The 21,703-nt window shown below is 33.3% G+C and overlaps 3 protein-coding genes across 3 annotated transcripts; 1 reads left to right on the forward strand and 2 right to left on the reverse strand.

Annotated features, from left to right (window-relative positions):
- Positions 1–6,762: 6,762 nt before the first annotated feature.
- On the reverse strand, positions 6,763–8,971 carry LOC115235315. The gene is made up of 4 exons (XM_029807018.1): positions 8,303–8,971; positions 7,889–8,033; positions 7,619–7,690; positions 6,763–7,407 (listed from the first exon to the last, which is right to left on the reverse strand). The coding sequence occupies exons 1-4, from the start codon at positions 8,353–8,355 to the stop codon at positions 7,279–7,281; spliced, it is 399 nt and encodes a 132-aa protein (XP_029662878.1). The 5' UTR covers positions 8,356–8,971; the 3' UTR covers positions 6,763–7,278.
- A 420-nt stretch (positions 8,972–9,391) lies between these two features.
- Positions 9,392–10,545, forward strand: LOC115235288 (biogenesis of lysosome-related organelles complex 1 subunit 5-like). The gene is made up of 4 exons (XM_029806958.1): positions 9,392–9,559; positions 9,679–9,761; positions 10,186–10,374; positions 10,474–10,545. Exons 1-4 carry the CDS (start codon positions 9,499–9,501, stop codon positions 10,543–10,545), a joined length of 405 nt encoding a protein of 134 aa, XP_029662818.1. The 5' UTR covers positions 9,392–9,498.
- Positions 10,546–19,323: 8,778 nt separating this feature from the next.
- On the reverse strand, positions 19,324–21,532 carry LOC115235316. Its single transcript, XM_029807019.1, has 4 exons — positions 20,864–21,532; positions 20,450–20,594; positions 20,180–20,251; positions 19,324–19,968 (listed from the first exon to the last, which is right to left on the reverse strand). The coding sequence occupies exons 1-4, from the start codon at positions 20,914–20,916 to the stop codon at positions 19,840–19,842; spliced, it is 399 nt and encodes a 132-aa protein (XP_029662879.1). The 5' UTR covers positions 20,917–21,532; the 3' UTR covers positions 19,324–19,839.
- Positions 21,533–21,703: the final 171 nt, after the last annotated feature.

Genomic DNA, 21,703 nt, shown 5'->3' on the forward strand with positions numbered 1-21,703 from the left:
ATATGTGTTATATGTTAGCCTTTAAACAGGAGATAAAGTAGCCGTAGAGGGAATCTGCGGATAATACCGGAACTCAAATCTATTTCCTCCGTACAATGCGGTAAAATAGACAACACAAAAATGAGAAAAATCGAAAAATCGCTCCTTTCAAAAGAGATTCGCACAGAACGAGATTCAATAAGCTCTGTCGGGCGTGCACGTAGTAGCGCGACAGGTTTGTATAAAGGGGAAAAAGAAAGAGGCGCCGGACGACACACGTTGGCAAAAGAGCGACGGAAATTGGGAGAAAGCGAGTTGTTCAGAAAAATCCCGAGTCCTCGCGGTGGATCGAACGGGACGATGCACGAAGAGGGAAGGGGGCGAATAACGCGGTAATTAATATCAGTTTAACGGCAACTTTGGAGGATGCAATAAGTTAATAAACGGAGCCGCGCAAAGTTTCGTGACCGCGTTCGAGCATCCAAGCGGATCTGAGTATGCCTTTAGCTACTTACACACACACACACACGTCTCTACTTATGTATAGATACCAATAATGACTCCCCCTCGGTTAAGGATGCTCAGTGCCGTAACTATGGCGACGGAACGATCTTACTTTAAGAGAATTTTAATTTCGCGCTCTCTTTCCATCTCTGTATTAAGATTTCTTCGAGAATTAAAATTTCGGTTAAACCTTCGTTAACTTTATCGCTTTCTGAAATTATTAATTTCAGAAATTACGGATTACGCTTTCGGGTTTTTTTAATGTCTTTTCGCCTTTCGAGCGGATGTAATTTCACCAGATTGTCAACTAGTTACGACTGTACGCAAGTTCCCAGAGAGCGTCGGAACTGCATGAACGGAAAGCAAGGGCTCACGTAGTAGGAATCTTCACTTTTGGAGGTCGGAGATCTACCCCGCAGGCATGCTTATCTGCCTCATAGGTTCTGCCAAACTATTGCTCGCGCATCCTCTGTAGTCGATTTCCCCCCTCTTTGCCCCTCTCTTTATCTGTCCGTCTCTCTGTCGGCTCACTTATCTATCTTGCTATTTCTCCGTGCTCCGATTAGTGCCGTGGTATCGATTAGAATGTTTGCAGGGGATCTTGTACATCCTGTTAAATTCGCTTCTCAAGTCACTCTAGAATGGTGTACATACATATTTGCGATAGCGTGTATTCGCAAAACATTTTCTATTTATTTATTAAAATATTGCATTGTATTAATTATTATATATAATAAGAAAAATTATTTTACTGTAATGATTTTGATTATACTTCGAAAAAATGTGATTTTACATTTTAATCATTATTCTATTTTTCAAATTTCGAAATTGCAACTTCTTATCATCAATCCTATGTTACTTAAATTAAGGTAATTAAATTGTGCGTTTTTATTTAGCATATACACACGAAAATAACACAAAATAACAAACACTCACTGGAAAAACATTTAAGCGAGAGTGACATAGACGGATATGCAAAGATGCGAATTGCAAGGGGAGAATAATCACAAAGCTTGTTGGGCGTACCGTCGACTCCGACGTGTCGCTAATAGGTAAACACACGTGCATAAACATACCCTTAGCCTTCAGCAGAAGATGTATATGCGCTTAAAGCATACACCTATGTGTTCAAATAAACCAAAATTACATCGACGGAAAGCTAAACTTTCGCGAAAGCTTTAGATTAAAACTAATAATCTAATTATACGCTTGTATAATATACATAAGCAAGTCGAAAAGTAAATCCGAGCAAGCACGAGAATCTAAAAACCTGCCGTAAAAAAAGTTTAAAAGACATTTTAATACTTTCATTATAAAGTTATATAAAAAAAAAAACCGTCCACTTCTTTTTCCTTTGTCATATTGCGCGCATACAATTGCTATTTTCTATATTATAAACATCTGTTTATAAGAAAAATATGAAATGCACGCAATGGATATCTAGTCACAAGAAATATTTCTAACAATGTGACACACCATATGTGCATATTCATCGTGCATATTTTATTCCTCTTGCAAAAGTAATGAGCACGGGGTTTGCATTTGCCGAACAATTTTTGTAGATATAATAAGCTTTCACTAGTAAAAATCATATTACAAACTTTTTCTTCAACACAAATTATCTTGATTCTCGTTTGTTTTAAATTATTTAAATATAAAAATTATATTTGACATCGTGCAATAATGTAATATTGATTAACAGATCAATCAAACCATTTGTAAGCAATTTGATGATTGGATTTATAAAAATTTAATACAATGATTATAGTTTGCTGATAATTTATTAAACAAATTTAACTAATTACAAATTTCTCTCTCTCTCTCTCTCTCTTTTTCTACGGAAAGATCTTTTTATAAGTGAGATTTTAATCCCTCTTTCGAACCTCTCTTGTTTCATCTTAATCCACCCTCACTTTATTTTGATCACTTTTTCCATTCGAAAGCATCCATTATGCCCAGCCCTGCTGGTGACTTTGAATTAATGGCTCGACGTGTAATGTGTTTTGTGACAATGACATAATTAAGTTTCGGGTAGAAATAATAATTGCAAATATTGATAAAATTTATATACAAGTGCCATTTATTTTATTTATAAAAAGACTAATATTTTAAATATCTTTAAATATTACAAAATAAATTTGGAAAATTATGTATATAGCGAAATGACTTATTAGTTAATTACCGAAAGATTATCGGTTTCATCGAGACAACTCGATTACTTCATATTCACACGATCAGATACAGACAGTCCATATGACGATGTCGATGTTCGCCAATGATTAATACTCATGTATTAATTGCAGAGGGAATATTAATGACGAAGACATCGATCCTCTTTACAAGCTTTGATACGTGAAATATGACGCGGCACATGGAAAGGGAGCAAGAATCGATTTAATCGAGAACTGGATTCGATTGGCACACGTGTTTATGCGTACATGTGTTCACATAATATCTCGTAGTGAAGGAACTGAATCGGAAACCTACAATTAGTCACCTCAATTTCCGTTTCATTTAATTATGTCAGTACGACAGACCGGCATGTGGGCGAACGCAAAGAGAGATATTACTGAATGAATTCTGAATTACGTTATATAGAGAGTTTCGCACAAAATTACAGGCAATTTCGAATTATGCTGAGGATTCGAAACAGAAAAAAAATCCCCATGATTAAGTAAAAGCATGAAAATAGCAGTCAGAAAATAAGTGATCATTTATTGATAATTTCAAAATTTTAACATTCTTTTTTTTATTAATTTTAAGAATTTTGGAAAATTTAAACAAAAAGAAAAAATAATTGTAGTCAAGAGGTGAAGGATATATTACTTTGCAAAAAAAGTGAATCTTTTTATGATACTCCATAATCGATCATTCACGATCGATCCGGGAACAAGCTCGGGGGTATCTCTCTCGATCCGGGAATTGCGCGATCAAAACTCATCTTCGAACATGGCGCAATCATTAAAATCGATCAAAGAATGGACGACAAAACCTCGGTTACACAATGGCTTGTGCAACTGGCGAGTTCTATATACCTACCGAGTGCGTTGGAATTTGGAGGAGGACTCGTCTTATAAAGTTATATAAAAAAAAAAACCGTCCACTTCTTTTTCCTTTGTCATATTGCGCGCATACAATTGCTATTTTCTATATTATAAACATCTGTTTATAAGAAAAATATGAAATGCACGCAATGGATATCTAGTCACAAGAAATATTTCTAACAATGTGACACACCATATGTGCATATTCATCGTGCATATTTTATTCCTCTTGCAAAAGTAATGAGCACGGGGTTTGCATTTGCCGAACAATTTTTGTAGATATAATAAGCTTTCACTAGTAAAAATCATATTACAAACTTTTTCTTCAACACAAATTATCTTGATTCTCGTTTGTTTTAAATTATTTAAATATAAAAATTATATTTGACATCGTGCAATAATGTAATATTGATTAACAGATCAATCAAACCATTTGTAAGCAATTTGATGATTGGATTTATAAAAATTTAATACAATGATTATAGTTTGCTGATAATTTATTAAACAAATTTAACTAATTACAAATTTCTCTCTCTCTCTCTCTCTCTTTTTCTACGGAAAGATCTTTTTATAAGTGAGATTTTAATCCCTCTTTCGAACCTCTCTTGTTTCATCTTAATCCACCCTCACTTTATTTTGATCACTTTTTCCATTCGAAAGCATCCATTATGCCCAGCCCTGCTGGTGACTTTGAATTAATGGCTCGACGTGTAATGTGTTTTGTGACAATGACATAATTAAGTTTCGGGTAGAAATAATAATTGCAAATATTGATAAAATTTATATACAAGTGCCATTTATTTTATTTATAAAAAGACTAATATTTTAAATATCTTTAAATATTACAAAATAAATTTGGAAAATTATGTATATAGCGAAATGACTTATTAGTTAATTACCGAAAGATTATCGGTTTCATCGAGACAACTCGATTACTTCATATTCACACGATCAGATACAGACAGTCCATATGACGATGTCGATGTTCGCCAATGATTAATACTCATGTATTAATTGCAGAGGGAATATTAATGACGAAGACATCGATCCTCTTTACAAGCTTTGATACGTGAAATATGACGCGGCACATGGAAAGGGAGCAAGAATCGATTTAATCGAGAACTGGATTCGATTGGCACACGTGTTTATGCGTACATGTGTTCACATAATATCTCGTAGTGAAGGAACTGAATCGGAAACCTACAATTAGTCACCTCAATTTCCGTTTCATTTAATTATGTCAGTACGACAGACCGGCATGTGGGCGAACGCAAAGAGAGATATTACTGAATGAATTCTGAATTACGTTATATAGAGAGTTTCGCACAAAATTACAGGCAATTTCGAATTATGCTGAGGATTCGAAACAGAAAAAAAATCCCCATGATTAAGTAAAAGCATGAAAATAGCAGTCAGAAAATAAGTGATCATTTATTGATAATTTCAAAATTTTAACATTCTTTTTTTTATTAATTTTAAGAATTTTGGAAAATTTAAACAAAAAGAAAAAATAATTGTAGTCAAGAGGTGAAGGATATATTACTTTGCAAAAAAAGTGAATCTTTTTATGATACTCCATAATCGATCATTCACGATCGATCCGGGAACAAGCTCGGGGGTATCTCTCTCGATCCGGGAATTGCGCGATCAAAACTCATCTTCGAACATGGCGCAATCATTAAAATCGATCAAAGAATGGACGACAAAACCTCGGTTACACAATGGCTTGTGCAACTGGCGAGTTCTATATACCTACCGAGTGCGTTGGAATTTGGAGGAGGACTCGTCTACAGGAAATCGGAGAGAGGGAAAGCGATAACAAACCGTCCATTCAATGCGGTGGCTTCTGGGACAAGACTCTCTGAGAATGCTATCATCGAAATAGAGGGTATCTCAAGTCGGTGGATGAAATGGACTCAGGATACGTTTATACTTGGACACGGGCAGGATCCACGTATCTGACGTATACAGGATAGGTAGATCATGAAACGTGAGAATAGTGTCGGAATCGAGCTCGGATCGAGTTTAAAGTCGATTCGATCTTAACAAAACTCTCATCAAGAACTATTGTTTATTGTAACTTCTCTCAATACTTTCGAGCTTGCTTGACAAGTTTGAAGTTAAATCTCTGTTAAAACAAGATGAGATGGCTCGAAGATAAGATTTTATTATACTCTGGTTATATTCTTCTGGAATTTAATGGAGAGGAAAATATCAGATCTTTTCTTAATATTCGATTATTTTATAATTAAATTTTTATTGAAATTTCTATCGAAGAAAGATCGATTGTACACATCGAAGGATGTGCATGTATGACTTCTGTATCTGACAATGCATCTTGTATAGTCGGTCGTGATAGTTGTACTTTGCGAAAAGAGATTCGGTTGAAAACGAATACCGTTTAATGCTTTCAAGCATGCTCTCCTTCGAGCTTTGACTTTTACACGAGAGAGCACAAGTGCTTGATTAAATCTCTACCGATAATCGGCGCTTGGCCTCGTAATATATCGTGGAAAATGCGGAAAACAGATCGTTGCGTTTTTATCAAACAAACATTTCGTATTATCGAAAACTATTTCTAATAATTTCAAGAATGTTTTTTGTGTATATTACATTTTCAAGTAATAAAACAATCAAACATCTTTCTCTGAAAGAATTAAAATATCTTTTATACATCTCTATTACAACATTTATTTTAGGTGCGGATAAAAGATTATCACTTTTAAGTGGCGAATAAAAGATTAAGAATATAATTGAATTAACATTTTGAAAGATGAACAACTGAAAAGGGATTAAATGAAGATTATAGAGAAAGAATATACTTTATCAGAAGAAGCAAGTTCTTTATAATAGCTTGAAAGTTTAAGTATGAATAAATAGAAATAAATTTTCGCAAATCTGTGTAACTTTTAAAAATTTATAAAAAAGTTTATATCCTTATATTTTATAAGTTGAAATCCTTGATAATTTTTAAATTTATATCGAAAACTATTAGAGTACCTCGACAATTTTTTGCTAAGAACAAATTTATTCTAAACTTGTCAAAGAAATTATCATTAAAGTCATAAATATTATGGAATACCCGTATGAGTGGAAAAATAAATATTATATTCGATGAGAGAGAGAGAGAGAGATTGAAATTTTCTTTCTCGTCAAAATAGATATTATTTGTAAAATAAATGCGCTTTTTCTTTTTCATTTTTTTTACATTTTATTTTGATTTTATTAACATATATTATTTAAAAATTAATTTACCCAATTTTTTTTACACAAAAAAGATATGAGGCAGGATATAAACAATTTTTTCATTGTGCAGATCTTTCGTTCCGAGAAGAATCAGATATTTTGGAGACGTAGAACAATATTATTGTATTTTAAGCTAAAGGTTTACCATCTGTATAGAGACTTCAGTAGTAGGTAGATTTCTTGGCAGTCTCAGTCTTGGTATCCGAGCTTTGTTAAAGACAACAAAGATTACAAATGTATATCAAATAACGCTCCCAAAATGACATTCTTTGAATTCATTCTTTGAATAAATTTAGCAGATCTGCTATTGTTGCTTATATATTTTATTATTCGTGTGTATATATAATTGCTCTCTTATTTAGTTAATTTATATAAATTTGCAAAACGGAATTACTAATTACAAATATTTTATATTAAAAATTATGAATATGATGTATTCGCACTACGTAAAATATTCGTTAATGATGTAAATGAGCAAGAAATAATGAGTTGGATTCTCAGCTCGTTAATTTTCTATTGTCATCATCTCATCACAAGTAACTGCTTTCCCTTCGTGACAGCAGATAGGCTCTGCGCTTTCCAAACCAGTGAATGCCCAAAAAGACAAATCACATGATTTCATGTATAAAGCTACCTACAAAAAAAAAACAGAAAATGATAATTTGTCACGCTTTTATTACCAGAAACAATACTTTTAAAAAATCCAAAACTTTTTACATAAAGATAAACACTAATTAGAAGAGAAGCTTAGCGGATACATACATATTTTTCTACTCCAGTTTTTTAAATGAAAACAATTATGTGCGTATTTTAAAAATGAGAAAAAAATGAGATATATTGCTCACTTTCAATTTGTTGACATGCGTGTCCAATTTCTCGCAAATCAGCATTGGTACTGTATCTCGAACGGTTTCAGCCTGAGCACAGAAATTTATTATTTCTATATTATTTTTTCCATTGATTGACTTCCAATATTTTTAATAATGAAATATCGCAATTATTATTTTAAATCATTTATACGTTTATATATTCTCTCCAGTAGAAAATAAAAAATATAGTTAATGAAAAATAAATGTATAAAAAATAGTATGAAAATAATATAGGAATATATTCACCAAGGCGATACATAATTGTTGACACTTCTCAAGACCTTCTTGATCACAACTCACATTGCACGGAAGCGTGTGTTGTATTATCGGTTCCGTTGCCGGAACAGTGGATACCGCACAATTACAAACGCCCTTCGTAACTTCCTCTTGCCTTGAAGAGTAGAATTTTTTAACAAACATAAAATTGCAATTAGATTAATGATTGCAAGATGAAAAACAAATAAAATCCATTATACGCTTTTAAAAGATTTTATCAGATTAGCAAAAAAAACTTTTAATTTACTATTAATAATTTTCAAGAAAAAAAGAATATATAATTTATGTTAGATCAATAATTTTGTAAAAAAATTGACATTATTTTATTTTATTTTATTTTAATTCATTAAATATACTGAAATTTTTCTAAGATTACGATCTTACATTGCCAAACGCGCAATTGCAATTATAAAGACAAAATACACCGCTCTTTTCATTGCACCTCAATTAGATCTCGTCACGTCACGAATAAACCGCGATTATCACGGACGATCGAACAGAACGTAGCATAGGTATATATATAGACCCGCGTAATCACTCCTACCCTCCCCTAAATGCACGCAACGGAATGCACGCATAATCACGTGATACCATTGTTAATCGTGGCATCCTCTTCGCAACAGATTCGAATTTTACATCAATATTCAACATTGCATTCTCACAACGATAATCATTGTCGCGCGAATGTAACTCGAGAATATGTCGAATGCGTGTATGCGTTTACTGATGTGTATGTACGTATCATCTACGTAACGATACCGTCGCTTTGGCAAAAAATGTACGCAAAATTTCCATGAACGTGAACGCTATTAAACGGAGCACACGTGGACGCATTGTTTTGACATTTTATCGATCCTGTGTACTCGACTCTTTTGTATTCACCTTTTTAAAATTCCATTTATATATACCTTCAAAGCTTAATTCCCGAAAAATCTTCTCCATCAGAGTTTAATTATAATTTTTTGGAAATTATAAACAATAAACGGAATCGTTTTGTCATATTTAAGAAATAATTTACTTAAGAAGAAAGAATAATTCCATTCTATTAAATCTATCAATTAAATGTAAACCTTTTCTGATATATATAAAATTAAAATTCTAGGTAGATAAAAAATAGATTCAGGATATTCAATATTATACTATATGCGTATATTTTTAATGAACTTGTGTTTTATTTTAAAAACCTTTAATATTTGCACGCTAATCAAGTTTGCTGCGAATCTCGTATGAAACAATCAATAATCAATGTTGATGAAAAGTAATAATTTTTTTTCCATCAGTGATGTCGAGGAGAGAGTCCGTAATTATATATTCGAATTAATATAAGTTTTATTAAGAATTAACATAAAAGCTTTACATTTTTTTCGAAGTAGAGTGAGTCTTTATTAATGAGATTCTGTCGGTTTCGAGCGATGAGACTGTCGCAGAATATTTTTATCCAAAAATACAATTATAATACATTTTCTCGATGTTATCAAATGTTTTTCGCCAATTCTGCGACACCCAGTACAACGACGATGCAATCAGTGCAGTGGCACAACCCAGTCATGTGACGACGAAGGTGTGTCGTGTGTCTGACGATGCACCGTCTGTTCTGTTTCCACTCCTCGCCTGACACAGATATGGCGTCTATAACCAAAGGTGCGGCAATCACTGTATGATCATACATACATATGTATCCCTATAAATACAAAAACGAACATTTTTACCGTTTAAACATTATCATAATCTTTGTATCATACGCGATCACGTTTTCGTAGACACGGGCGAAATCTGGAGCAGGTTATTCGACCATCGTCCCTTCGTCCAAGGAGAAATTACATTCTTCTTGCGAGAGTTTCAGGTAAAAACTGATTGCGAATCCCAATACATAACAATATTATCTTGATCGTTACAATGATGTTAATGGGATTCTAAACCGGATTTAATTACAGATATTTGATTAAGATATGGATATAGATACGTGAACATAACCTACGACTAAAGTTTGACATTTAATATATAATTGTAAATAAAGATATTAACGGAAACTGTAATTGTTATTGTCCGCAGTCAATTTCTTTAATACACTTTCCAAACTTCTTTTTTGAATTATCAATTTTTATGTAATTTTTTCTATATATTATGAGAGCATCAATGATTTTATATTGTATTATCTAAGCTTTTATACATTCACAATTTAATTCAAGTTCACGTTTAATTTAAAGACATAATGCGAGTAATAGGTTTTTAAAACTGCTAGATCTAAATAGTTGTATTTATTTTAGGAAAAAAGGGCTGATAGGGAAGTGGAACGTCTTTTTAAAATTCTTGAATATTCAACAGAATTGAAAGAAAGCCAGTTAGATCGCACTGAACAACTTGGAGATTGTCATTTACCTAGTCTTAAAGCAAATGTGGATGTTGCACTGAGTATGTGTAGCCGTGTTTTACAAAGAGAAGAAAATTTTGATAGTGTATGTATATTGAATAGATTTTATACTTACAATCTAAATCGATATTTTCGAGATATTGTAAGGCAAAATTGAATTTATGTGGATATTTTGATGTTACAGGACAGTGTTTTGAATGAAAACAGATTAGCCAGAAGAAAGGAGCGACGTAAAAGCAAAATTCGTATTTTTTAATTTTCTTCAATACCGAGTCAAAAGAGCGCGGACTCATTCTGTATAATTCAAGTAACACAGTAACCGCAGTTAACCGCTATAATGCTTTGTATAGCATTTCTAATTAAATTTTGCAGCGAGGAAAATATTTTACACGCGCGCGAAAGATTTTTCAATATTATTCCAAATGCGGGAGAATGGAAAATACGCCGATCTGTACATCTGAGAATTATGCATGTCATTGCGATGCCAGCGCGATGTGGGACGTGTCGTTGCCGGCCCCGGCCTGTGTAAGGATCGTTGTTCCGTGTGATCTATGCGACGCGCGTAAAATCGGAATAACACGCGCGATATAGATTTCACGCCTGACAAATTTAATTACGTCGCCGGCGTACCCGTGTATTATTAATCAATCCGCATGCGGAGAGAGACGCGGGCGCGCGTTTTCCGTAATAACACTCCTGCTATATTATATCATCTGTTCCAACGGCCGATGTAATTACGAGATTGTCGTAATACTTCGTCACGGCGAAACAGCGCGGGCGATCGGAATCGCGTTTCATCGACAGCCGCTATTTATTACCGCGCAAAGCGAAAATAGTGTTGTTACTGACATAAAATTTAAGATGTGTATCGGATGAATTACAAGAGTCACGTATATCGATCTATTCGATCTTTTTGATGCCAATTCTATATTCTCCATTTATTTTTCCATTTTACCCACTGACGCGTATTTTCGTTATTTTTTTAGCGCATCAGATGTTATTTTCTTTTTAATCGCATAAAACGTGCTAAAAAAAGCTCTCTCTTCCTCTACTTTTCTCTTTCTCTTTCTCTCTGTGTTTTATAAATGTATTAAATGTTTTTAAATATCTAATTTGAATATTTAATTAAAACAAATATCGACATATTTTTAATTACACAAAACTCAACATAATTTTATGCATAATTTACTGACATTATCAATTTATATAAATATACATATACGTCTCCATATTAATAAATATATTATATTAAAAATAATAAATTAATTATATTATTTAAATTTTAATTAAAAATAATAAATATATTATATTATTAATTTTATTAACGTGCAGACTGATGACTACAAATTGAACCATTTGTGCGCGTTATAGCATCTTTGACTTTGTTACAAATAAAATAATGACATTCGAGCATATCCGGCGGATCCGCGAACGAGAATAGGAGTCCTTTGGCGGATGTATTTCGCCGAGGCAAATGTGGGTTAATTAATCACGCGATTTATTACATTTTCCCATTATTTTTCCTCGCTCCCGGACGCGTCGCGGGGCTTTTGTGCGAAACAAAGCGGCGCCGCGGCGGTTGCGGTCTTTGTCCGTGTCAGCCGACTGCCTGCGCCCGCTCTGCTGCTCTGACAATTCTTGCTACGCGTAAAGAAAAAAGGAGAGTCTGCAAGAGAAAGAGAGAGACGGAGAAAAAAACATGAAAGGACTTGTTCGAGTTAATTACATGCTGCCTGCAGGACAGCCGCAATTTTTCTTGCCGGCTCGTCGACGCTACCCGATAAACTCACGCACACACACACACACACCCACGTATATACACATGTCGCGCCGGACTTTAAATTTATATTCCAATTTATTTATAATGTCCTTTGTGTATTGATAATATATTGCGGTACACACCTTGCAGCGAAATAAATTTCTAACTACTCTTCTCTCTTGTTGGAGATTAATAAAGCTAAGATTAAGATCTACGATGGCATCTAAAATGCTTGTTAACACCTGGTATGGCGATACGGAAAGCAGTAACAGAGTCGGAGGGAGCGAGTTGAAATATTGTAAAATGCACCTCGATGCGCTTACATCACTCATGTTTTGTCGAATAACTATACCGCGGTTGAGAGAGGAACGCAGATGGTTTCCTGCGGAGCTAAAACCTCTTCCATACTTCTTGTATTTTGTAACAATCTTGTCTCACTTGCCTCTCTTGGCTATTTTTGCTTATAAATTTTTGATATTAGTACTATAAAATCATATAACCGTGATACCGCGCAATAATGCTGTGAAATATCTTCATTAAAATTATTAGTATTTGCAAAATTCTAGATTTACATGAGAGAGATTCTCGCGCTTCTGACACTATTTAATAACAAATACAATAAAAAAACAGCGGTCTCAAGATGAATTATATTTTCGGTATTTATAAAAAATATAATATAAAGAAATTTGGAATATACATATAAAAATCTAAATTGATAAGAGCGTATTCTAGATTACGATACATTTATAAAAATTGCCAGATACACAGGGATATCTTTCTCCCAGACAATCTGTATAATTTTTTCTGCTTTCTCCATCGCAATACTCAACTAAAGCCTGTTTTGTTAATGTATCGTTGACAAGAGGCGCGACCGGAAGTGGAAGGCATTACGAGCGAAGAGCTCAACGTACTTATGCAGGAATTTAGCGAGGAAAAAGCGGCTTACCGGGGGTAAACGGGTATAACCATCAATCACCAGACGTCGTCGCAAGTCTCGTCCGCATCCGGACGAGTTCGCAGCGGCTTCGAGCCGCATTACTTTTCTCTAGAACAGCGAAAATTTAATTGGAAAAGTTTCACGGAAATTGTCGAGCCGTTGTGCGCGTTATATCGAAGTCTTGTCGCAACTGTCAGGAGGATTTCAGCGCCCTGCGCTCTGATTAATAATTACGCTCAGAAAGAATTAATTCTGCGTCTTGCGCTCTTTAGTTGATCATTTGAATTGGCTACAAATGTTTCTTTTAGAATTGAAGATAAATAGTGAGTAAGAAATGTGGGCAAAATATGAATTCTAATTGTAAGATACGAGATGTAATTATCAAAAATTAAAAATTGTTATTAAACAGTAGAATAAGTGATCCATAATATATTCGTGACCTTTCTCTCTCTTTCTCTCCGCTTGCTTGTTAGATATTATTTTACAATCTTAAAAAACCGCATGTTTTATGCACTTTATGCGGATTTAAATTTAGGAAGAATTTAATAGTACTAGGGCTTGTAAAAACACATGTACTTAATTTTTGTGAAAAATACTTTCATATAGAATTTTTTACAATTTTTACAAACATTATTTAAACATATTTTAATTGTAAAATGAGGTTCCTGGGAAAGAACATATGTATATGTAATATCTCTCCACTCTATCATAAATTATAATTTTTTTATGTTTTCTTTGCACATATTTTTACATATTTAACTTATTATTTATTGTAATAACAGCTAATTATTATACTTTATGCAATGCGGTCAGCACTTGAGGGGATGCTGTCCCAGAGCGCCTAATAAATGATGATTCATCGCTCAGCATTTAAAAAGTAGCTTTTAAAAAGTCTATTTGTAGGAAAGATCTTGCTGCATACTAAGATATTTCAAAACTGTAATATTGTACCGTTTAAATGTTATACGTTACGCTGCACAAATAGTGATATTATATGTAGGACACAATCCATATCGCCATATGCAAGGACTCTCGCGCTACTATGCAAGTGCGCGCATAAACGTAATCCGCTGCTTTGATAGTCCGACTAAACTAGATTGAGTACAGCAGCGATGGTATTCACAATACAAACCGGCTCCGCGTCTCTGGAACAATATCGCTAATCAACTGCGTTTCTCCTACGTGTTACTTCCACGTGAGCGTGTGTCGAGCGCTGTTGTTTTATAAAAGATCGCGCACGCAATTTCTCTCCTTTTTTTATATTTTCTCGTCGTGGCTTATTATTTTTTCGTTTTTTTTTAGTGGCGGGATTTATCGGCTATTTTTACATAACATGCACAATATGTGTTATATGTTAGCCTTTAAACAGGAGATAAAGTAGCCGTAGAGGGAATCTGCGGATAATACCGGAACTCAAATCTATTTCCTCCGTACAATGCGGTAAAATAGACAACACAAAAATGAGAAAAATCGAAAAATCGCTCCTTTCAAAAGAGATTCGCACAGAACGAGATTCAATAAGCTCTGTCGGGCGTGCACGTAGTAGCGCGACAGGTTTGTATAAAGGGGAAAAAGAAAGAGGCGCCGGACGACACACGTTGGCAAAAGAGCGACGGAAATTGGGAGAAAGCGAGTTGTTCAGAAAAATCCCGAGTCCTCGCGGTGGATCGAACGGGACGATGCACGAAGAGGGAAGGGGGCGAATAACGCGGTAATTAATATCAGTTTAACGGCAACTTTGGAGGATGCAATAAGTTAATAAACGGAGCCGCGCAAAGTTTCGTGACCGCGTTCGAGCATCCAAGCGGATCTGAGTATGCCTTTAGCTACTTACACACACACACACGTCTCTACTTATGTATAGATACCAATAATGACTCCCCCTCGGTTAAGGATGCTCAGTGCCGTAACTATGGCGACGGAACGATCTTACTTTAAGAGAATTTTAATTTCGCGCTCTCTTTCCATCTCTGTATTAAGATTTCTTCGAGAATTAAAATTTCGGTTAAACCTTCGTTAACTTTATCGCTTTCTGAAATTATTAATTTCAGAAATTACGGATTACGCTTTCGGGTTTTTTTAATGTCTTTTCGCCTTTCGAGCGGATGTAATTTCACCAGATTGTCAACTAGTTACGACTGTACGCAAGTTCCCAGAGAGCGTCGGAACTGCATGAACGGAAAGCAAGGGCTCACGTAGTAGGAATCTTCACTTTTGGAGGTCGGAGATCTACCCCGCAGGCATGCTTATCTGCCTCATAGGTTCTGCCAAACTATTGCTCGCGCATCCTCTGTAGTCGATTTCCCCCCTCTTTGCCCCTCTCTTTATCTGTCCGTCTCTCTGTCGGCTCACTTATCTATCTTGCTATTTCTCCGTGCTCCGATTAGTGCCGTGGTATCGATTAGAATGTTTGCAGGGGATCTTGTACATCCTGTTAAATTCGCTTCTCAAGTCACTCTAGAATGGTGTACATACATATTTGCGATAGCGTGTATTCGCAAAACATTTTCTATTTATTTATTAAAATATTGCATTGTATTAATTATTATATATAATAAGAAAAATTATTTTACTGTAATGATTTTGATTATACTTCGAAAAAATGTGATTTTACATTTTAATCATTATTCTATTTTTCAAATTTCGAAATTGCAACTTCTTATCATCAATCCTATGTTACTTAAATTAAGGTAATTAAATTGTGCGTTTTTATTTAGCATATACACACGAAAATAACACAAAATAACAAACACTCACTGGAAAAACATTTAAGCGAGAGTGACATAGACGGATATGCAAAGATGCGAATTGCAAGGGGAGAATAATCACAAAGCTTGTTGGGCGTACCGTCGACTCCGACGTGTCGCTAATAGGTAAACACACGTGCATAAACATACCCTTAGCCTTCAGCAGAAGATGTATATGCGCTTAAAGCATACACCTATGTGTTCAAATAAACCAAAATTACATCGACGGAAAGCTAAACTTTCGCGAAAGCTTTAGATTAAAACTAATAATCTAATTATACGCTTGTATAATATACATAAGCAAGTCGAAAAGTAAATCCGAGCAAGCACGAGAATCTAAAAACCTGCCGTAAAAAAAGTTTAAAAGACATTTTAATACTTTCATTATAAAGTTATATAAAAAAAAAACCGTCCACTTCTTTTTCCTTTGTCATATTGCGCGCATACAATTGCTATTTTCTATATTATAAACATCTGTTTATAAGAAAAATATGAAATGCACGCAATGGATATCTAGTCACAAGAAATATTTCTAACAATGTGACACACCATATGTGCATATTCATCGTGCATATTTTATTCCTCTTGCAAAAGTAATGAGCACGGGGTTTGCATTTGCCGAACAATTTTTGTAGATATAATAAGCTTTCACTAGTAAAAATCATATTACAAACTTTTTCTTCAACACAAATTATCTTGATTCTCGTTTGTTTTAAATTATTTAAATATAAAAATTATATTTGACATCGTGCAATAATGTAATATTGATTAACAGATCAATCAAACCATTTGTAAGCAATTTGATGATTGGATTTATAAAAATTTAATACAATGATTATAGTTTGCTGATAATTTATTAAACAAATTTAACTAATTACAAATTTCTCTCTCTCTCTCTCTCTCTTTTTCTACGGAAAGATCTTTTTATAAGTGAGATTTTAATCCCTCTTTCGAACCTCTCTTGTTTCATCTTAATCCACCCTCACTTTATTTTGATCACTTTTTCCATTCGAAAGCATCCATTATGCCCAGCCCTGCTGGTGACTTTGAATTAATGGCTCGACGTGTAATGTGTTTTGTGACAATGACATAATTAAGTTTCGGGTAGAAATAATAATTGCAAATATTGATAAAATTTATATACAAGTGCCATTTATATATTTTATTTATAAAAAGACTAATATTTTAAATATCTTTAAATATTACAAAATAAATTTGGAAAATTATGTATATAGCGAAATGACTTATTAGTTAATTACCGAAAGATTATCGGTTTCATCGAGACAACTCGATTACTTCATATTCACACGATCAGATACAGACAGTCCATATGACGATGTCGATGTTCGCCAATGATTAATACTCATGTATTGCAGAGGGAATATTAATGACGAAGACATCGATCCTCTTTACAAGCTTTGATACGTGAAATATGACGCGGCACATGGAAAGGGAGCAAGAATCGATTTAATCGAGAACTGGATTCGATTGGCACACGTGTTTATGCGTACATGTGTTCACATAATATCTCGTAGTGAAGGAACTGAATCGGAAACCTACAATTAGTCACCTCAATTTCCGTTTCATTTAATTATGTCAGTACGACAGACCGGCATGTGGGCGAACGCAAAGAGAGATATTACTGAATGAATTCTGAATTACGTTATATAGAGAGTTTCGCACAAAATTACAGGCAATTTCGAATTATGCTGAGGATTCGAAACAGAAAAAAAATCCCCATGATTAAGTAAAAGCATGAAAATAGCAGTCAGAAAATAAGTGATCATTTATTGATAATTTCAAAATTTTAACATTCTTTTTTTTATTAATTTTAAGAATTTTGGAAAATTTAAACAAAAAGAAAAAATAATTGTAGTCAAGAGGTGAAGGATATATTACTTTGCAAAAAAAGTGAATCTTTTTATGATACTCCATAATCGATCATTCACGATCGATCCGGGAACAAGCTCGGGGGTATCTCTCTCGATCCGGGAATTGCGCGATCAAAACTCATCTTCGAACATGGCGCAATCATTAAAATCGATCAAAGAATGGACGACAAAACCTCGGTTACACAATGGCTTGTGCAACTGGCGAGTTCTATATACCTACCGAGTGCGTTGGAATTTGGAGGAGGACTCGTCTACAGGAAATCGGAGAGAGGGAAAGCGATAACAAACCGTCCATTCAATGCGGTGGCTTCTGGGACAAGACTCTCTGAGAATGCTATCATCGAAATAGAGGGTATCTCAAGTCGGTGGATGAAATGGACTCAGGATACGTTTATACTTGGACACGGGCAGGATCCACGTATCTGACGTATACAGGATAGGTAGATCATGAAACGTGAGAATAGTGTCGGAATCGAGCTCGGATCGAGTTTAAAGTCGATTCGATCTTAACAAAACTCTCATCAAGAACTATTGTTTATTGTAACTTCTCTCAATACTTTCGAGCTTGCTTGACAAGTTTGAAGTTAAATCTCTGTTAAAACAAGATGAGATGGCTCGAAGATAAGATTTTATTATACTCTGGTTATATTCTTCTGGAATTTAATGGAGAGGAAAATATCAGATCTTTTCTTAATATTCGATTATTTTATAATTAAATTTTTATTGAAATTTCTATCGAAGAAAGATCGATTGTACACATCGAAGGATGTGCATGTATGACTTCTGTATCTGACAATGCATCTTGTATAGTCGGTCGTGATAGTTGTACTTTGCGAAAAGAGATTCGGTTGAAAACGAATACCGTTTAATGCTTTCAAGCATGCTCTCCTTCGAGCTTTGACTTTTACACGAGAGAGCACAAGTGCTTGATTAAATCTCTACCGATAATCGGCGCTTGGCCTCGTAATATATCGTGGAAAATGCGGAAAACAGATCGTTGCGTTTTTATCAAACAAACATTTCGTATTATCGAAAACTATTTCTAATAATTTCAAGAATGTTTTTTGTGTATATTACATTTTCAAGTAATAAAACAATCAAACATCTTTCTCTGAAAGAATTAAAATATCTTTTATACATCTCTATTACAACATTTATTTTAGGTGCGGATAAAAGATTATCACTTTTAAGTGGCGAATAAAAGATTAAGAATATAATTGAATTAACATTTTGAAAGATGAACAACTGAAAAGGGATTAAATGAAGATTATAGAGAAAGAATATACTTTATCAGAAGAAGCAAGTTCTTTATAATAGCTTGAAAGTTTAAGTATGAATAAATAGAAATAAATTTTCGCAAATCTGTGTAACTTTTAAAAATTTATAAAAAAGTTTATATCCTTATATTTTATAAGTTGAAATCCTTGATAATTTTTAAATTTATATCGAAAACTATTAGAGTACCTCGACAATTTTTTGCTAAGAACAAATTTATTCTAAACTTGTCAAAGAAATTATCATTAAAGTCATAAATATTATGGAATACCCGTATGAGTGGAAAAATAAATATTATATTCGATGAGAGAGAGAGAGAGAGATTGAAATTTTCTTTCTCGTCAAAATAGATATTATTTGTAAAATAAATGCGCTTTTTCTTTTTCATTTTTTTTACATTTTATTTTGATTTTATTAACATATATTATTTAAAAATTAATTTACCCAATTTTTTTTACACAAAAAAGATATGAGGCAGGATATAAACAATTTTTTCATTGTGCAGATCTTTCGTTCCGAGAAGAATCAGATATTTTGGAGACGTAGAACAATATTATTGTATTTTAAGCTAAAGGTTTACCATCTGTATAGAGACTTCAGTAGTAGGTAGATTTCTTGGCAGTCTCAGTCTTGGTATCCGAGCTTTGTTAAAGACAACAAAGATTACAAATGTATATCAAATAACGCTCCCAAAATGACATTCTTTGAATTCATTCTTTGAATAAATTTAGCAGATCTGCTATTGTTGCTTATATATTTTATTATTCGTGTGTATATATAATTGCTCTCTTATTTAGTTAATTTATATAAATTTGCAAAACGGAATTACTAATTACAAATATTTTATATTAAAAATTATGAATATGATGTATTCGCACTACGTAAAATATTCGTTAATGATGTAAATGAGCAAGAAATAATGAGTTGGATTCTCAGCTCGTTAATTTTCTATTGTCATCATCTCATCACAAGTAACTGCTTTCCCTTCGTGACAGCAGATAGGCTCTGCGCTTTCCAAACCAGTGAATGCCCAAAAAGACAAATCACATGATTTCATGTATAAAGCTACCTACAAAAAAAAAACAGAAAATGATAATTTGTCACGCTTTTATTACCAGAAACAATACTTTTAAAAAATCCAAAACTTTTTACATAAAGATAAACACTAATTAGAAGAGAAGCTTAGCGGATACATACATATTTTTCTACTCCAGTTTTTTAAATGAAAACAATTATGTGCGTATTTTAAAAATGAGAAAAAAATGAGATATATTGCTCACTTTCAATTTGTTGACATGCGTGTCCAATTTCTCGCAAATCAGCATTGGTACTGTATCTCGAACGGTTTCAGCCTGAGCACAGAAATTTATTATTTCTATATTATTTTTTCCATTGATTGACTTCCAATATTTTTAATAATGAAATATCGCAATTATTATTTTAAATCATTTATACGTTTATATATTCTCTCCAGTAGAAAATAAAAAATATAGTTAATGAAAAATAAATGTATAAAAAATAGTATGAAAATAATATAGGAATATATTCACCAAGGCGATACATAATTGTTGACACTTCTCAAGACCTTCTTGATCACAACTCACATTGCACGGAAGCGTGTGTTGTATTATCGGTTCCGTTGCCGGAACAGTGGATACCGCACAATTACAAACGCCCTTCGTAACTTCCTCTTGCCTTGAAGAGTAGAATTTTTTAACAAACATAAAATTGCAATTAGATTAATGATTGCAAGATGAAAAACAAATAAAATCCATTATACGCTTTTAAAAGATTTTATCAGATTAGCAAAAAAAACTTTTAATTTACTATTAATAATTTTCAAGAAAAAAAGAATATATAATTTATGTTAGATCAATAATTTTGTAAAAAAATTGACATTATTTTATTTTATTTTATTTTAATTCATTAAAAATACTGAAATTTTTCTAAGATTACGATCTTACATTGCCAAACGCGCAATTGCAATTATAAAGACAAAATACACCGCTCTTTTCATTGCACCTCAATTAGATCTCGTCACGTCACGAATAAACCGCGATTATCACGGACGATCGAACAGAACGTAGCATAGGTATATATATAGACCCGCGTAATCACTCCTACCCTCCCCTAAATGCACGCAACGGAATGCACGCATAATCACGTGATACCATTGTTAATCGTGGCATCCTCTTCGCAACAGATTCGAATTTTACATCAATATTCAACATTGCATTCTCACAACGATAATCATTGTCGCGCGAATGTAACTCGAGAATATGTCGAATGCGTGTATGCGTTTACTGATGTGTATGTACGTATCATCTACGTAACGATACCGTCGCTTTGGCAAAAAATGTACGCAAAATTTCCATGAACGTGAACGCTATTAAACGGAGCACACGTGGACGCATTGTTTTGACATTTTATCGATCCTGTGTACTCGACTCTTTTGTATTCACCTTTTTAAAATTCCATTTATATATACCTTCAAAGCTTAATTCCCGAAAAATCTTCTCCATCAGAGTTTAATTATAATTTTTTGGAAATTATAAACAATAAACGGAATCGTTTTGTCATATTTAAGAAATAATTTACTTAAGAAGAAAGAATAATTCCATTCTATTAAATCTATCAATTAAATGTAAACCTTTTCTGATATATATAAAATTAAAATTCTAGGTAGATAAAAAATAGATTCAGGATATTCAATATTATACTATATGCGTATATTTTTAATGAACTTGTGTTTTATTTTAAAAACCTTTAATATTTGCACGCTAATCAAGTTTGCTGCGAATCTC

Source organism: Formica exsecta, unplaced genomic scaffold (genome assembly GCF_003651465.1).
Source record: "Formica exsecta isolate Colony F162 unplaced genomic scaffold, ASM365146v1 scaffold218, whole genome shotgun sequence".
Lineage (NCBI taxonomy): Eukaryota > Metazoa > Arthropoda > Insecta > Hymenoptera > Formicidae > Formica > Formica exsecta.

Excerpts from the sequence above, each read along its gene's own strand:
- LOC115235316 (XM_029807019.1), bottom strand. The coding sequence starts at position 20,916 with ATGAAAAGAGCGGTGTATTTTGTCTTTATAATTGCAATTGCGCGTTTG. Across the intron at positions 20,252-20,449 it reads AACAATTATGTATCGCCTTG|GCTGAAACCGTTCGAGATAC; the intron begins GTGAATATATTC and ends TTCTGTGCTCAG. Across the intron at positions 19,969-20,179 it reads CGCATGTCAACAAATTGAAA|GTAGCTTTATACATGAAATC; the intron begins GTGAGCAATATA and ends TTTTTTTTGTAG.
- LOC115235315 (XM_029807018.1), bottom strand. The coding sequence starts at position 8,355 with ATGAAAAGAGCGGTGTATTTTGTCTTTATAATTGCAATTGCGCGTTTG. Across the intron at positions 8,034-8,302 it reads GCAATTGCGCGTTTGGCAAT|GCAAGAGGAAGTTACGAAGG; the intron begins GTAAGATCGTAA and ends CTACTCTTCAAG. Across the intron at positions 7,408-7,618 it reads CGCATGTCAACAAATTGAAA|GTAGCTTTATACATGAAATC; the intron begins GTGAGCAATATA and ends TTTTTTTTGTAG.
- LOC115235288 (XM_029806958.1), top strand. The coding sequence starts at position 9,499 with ATGCACCGTCTGTTCTGTTTCCACTCCTCGCCTGACACAGATATGGCG. Across the intron at positions 9,762-10,185 it reads TCTTCTTGCGAGAGTTTCAG|GAAAAAAGGGCTGATAGGGA; the intron begins GTAAAAACTGAT and ends TATTTATTTTAG. Across the intron at positions 10,375-10,473 it reads GAGAAGAAAATTTTGATAGT|GACAGTGTTTTGAATGAAAA; the intron begins GTATGTATATTG and ends TTGATGTTACAG.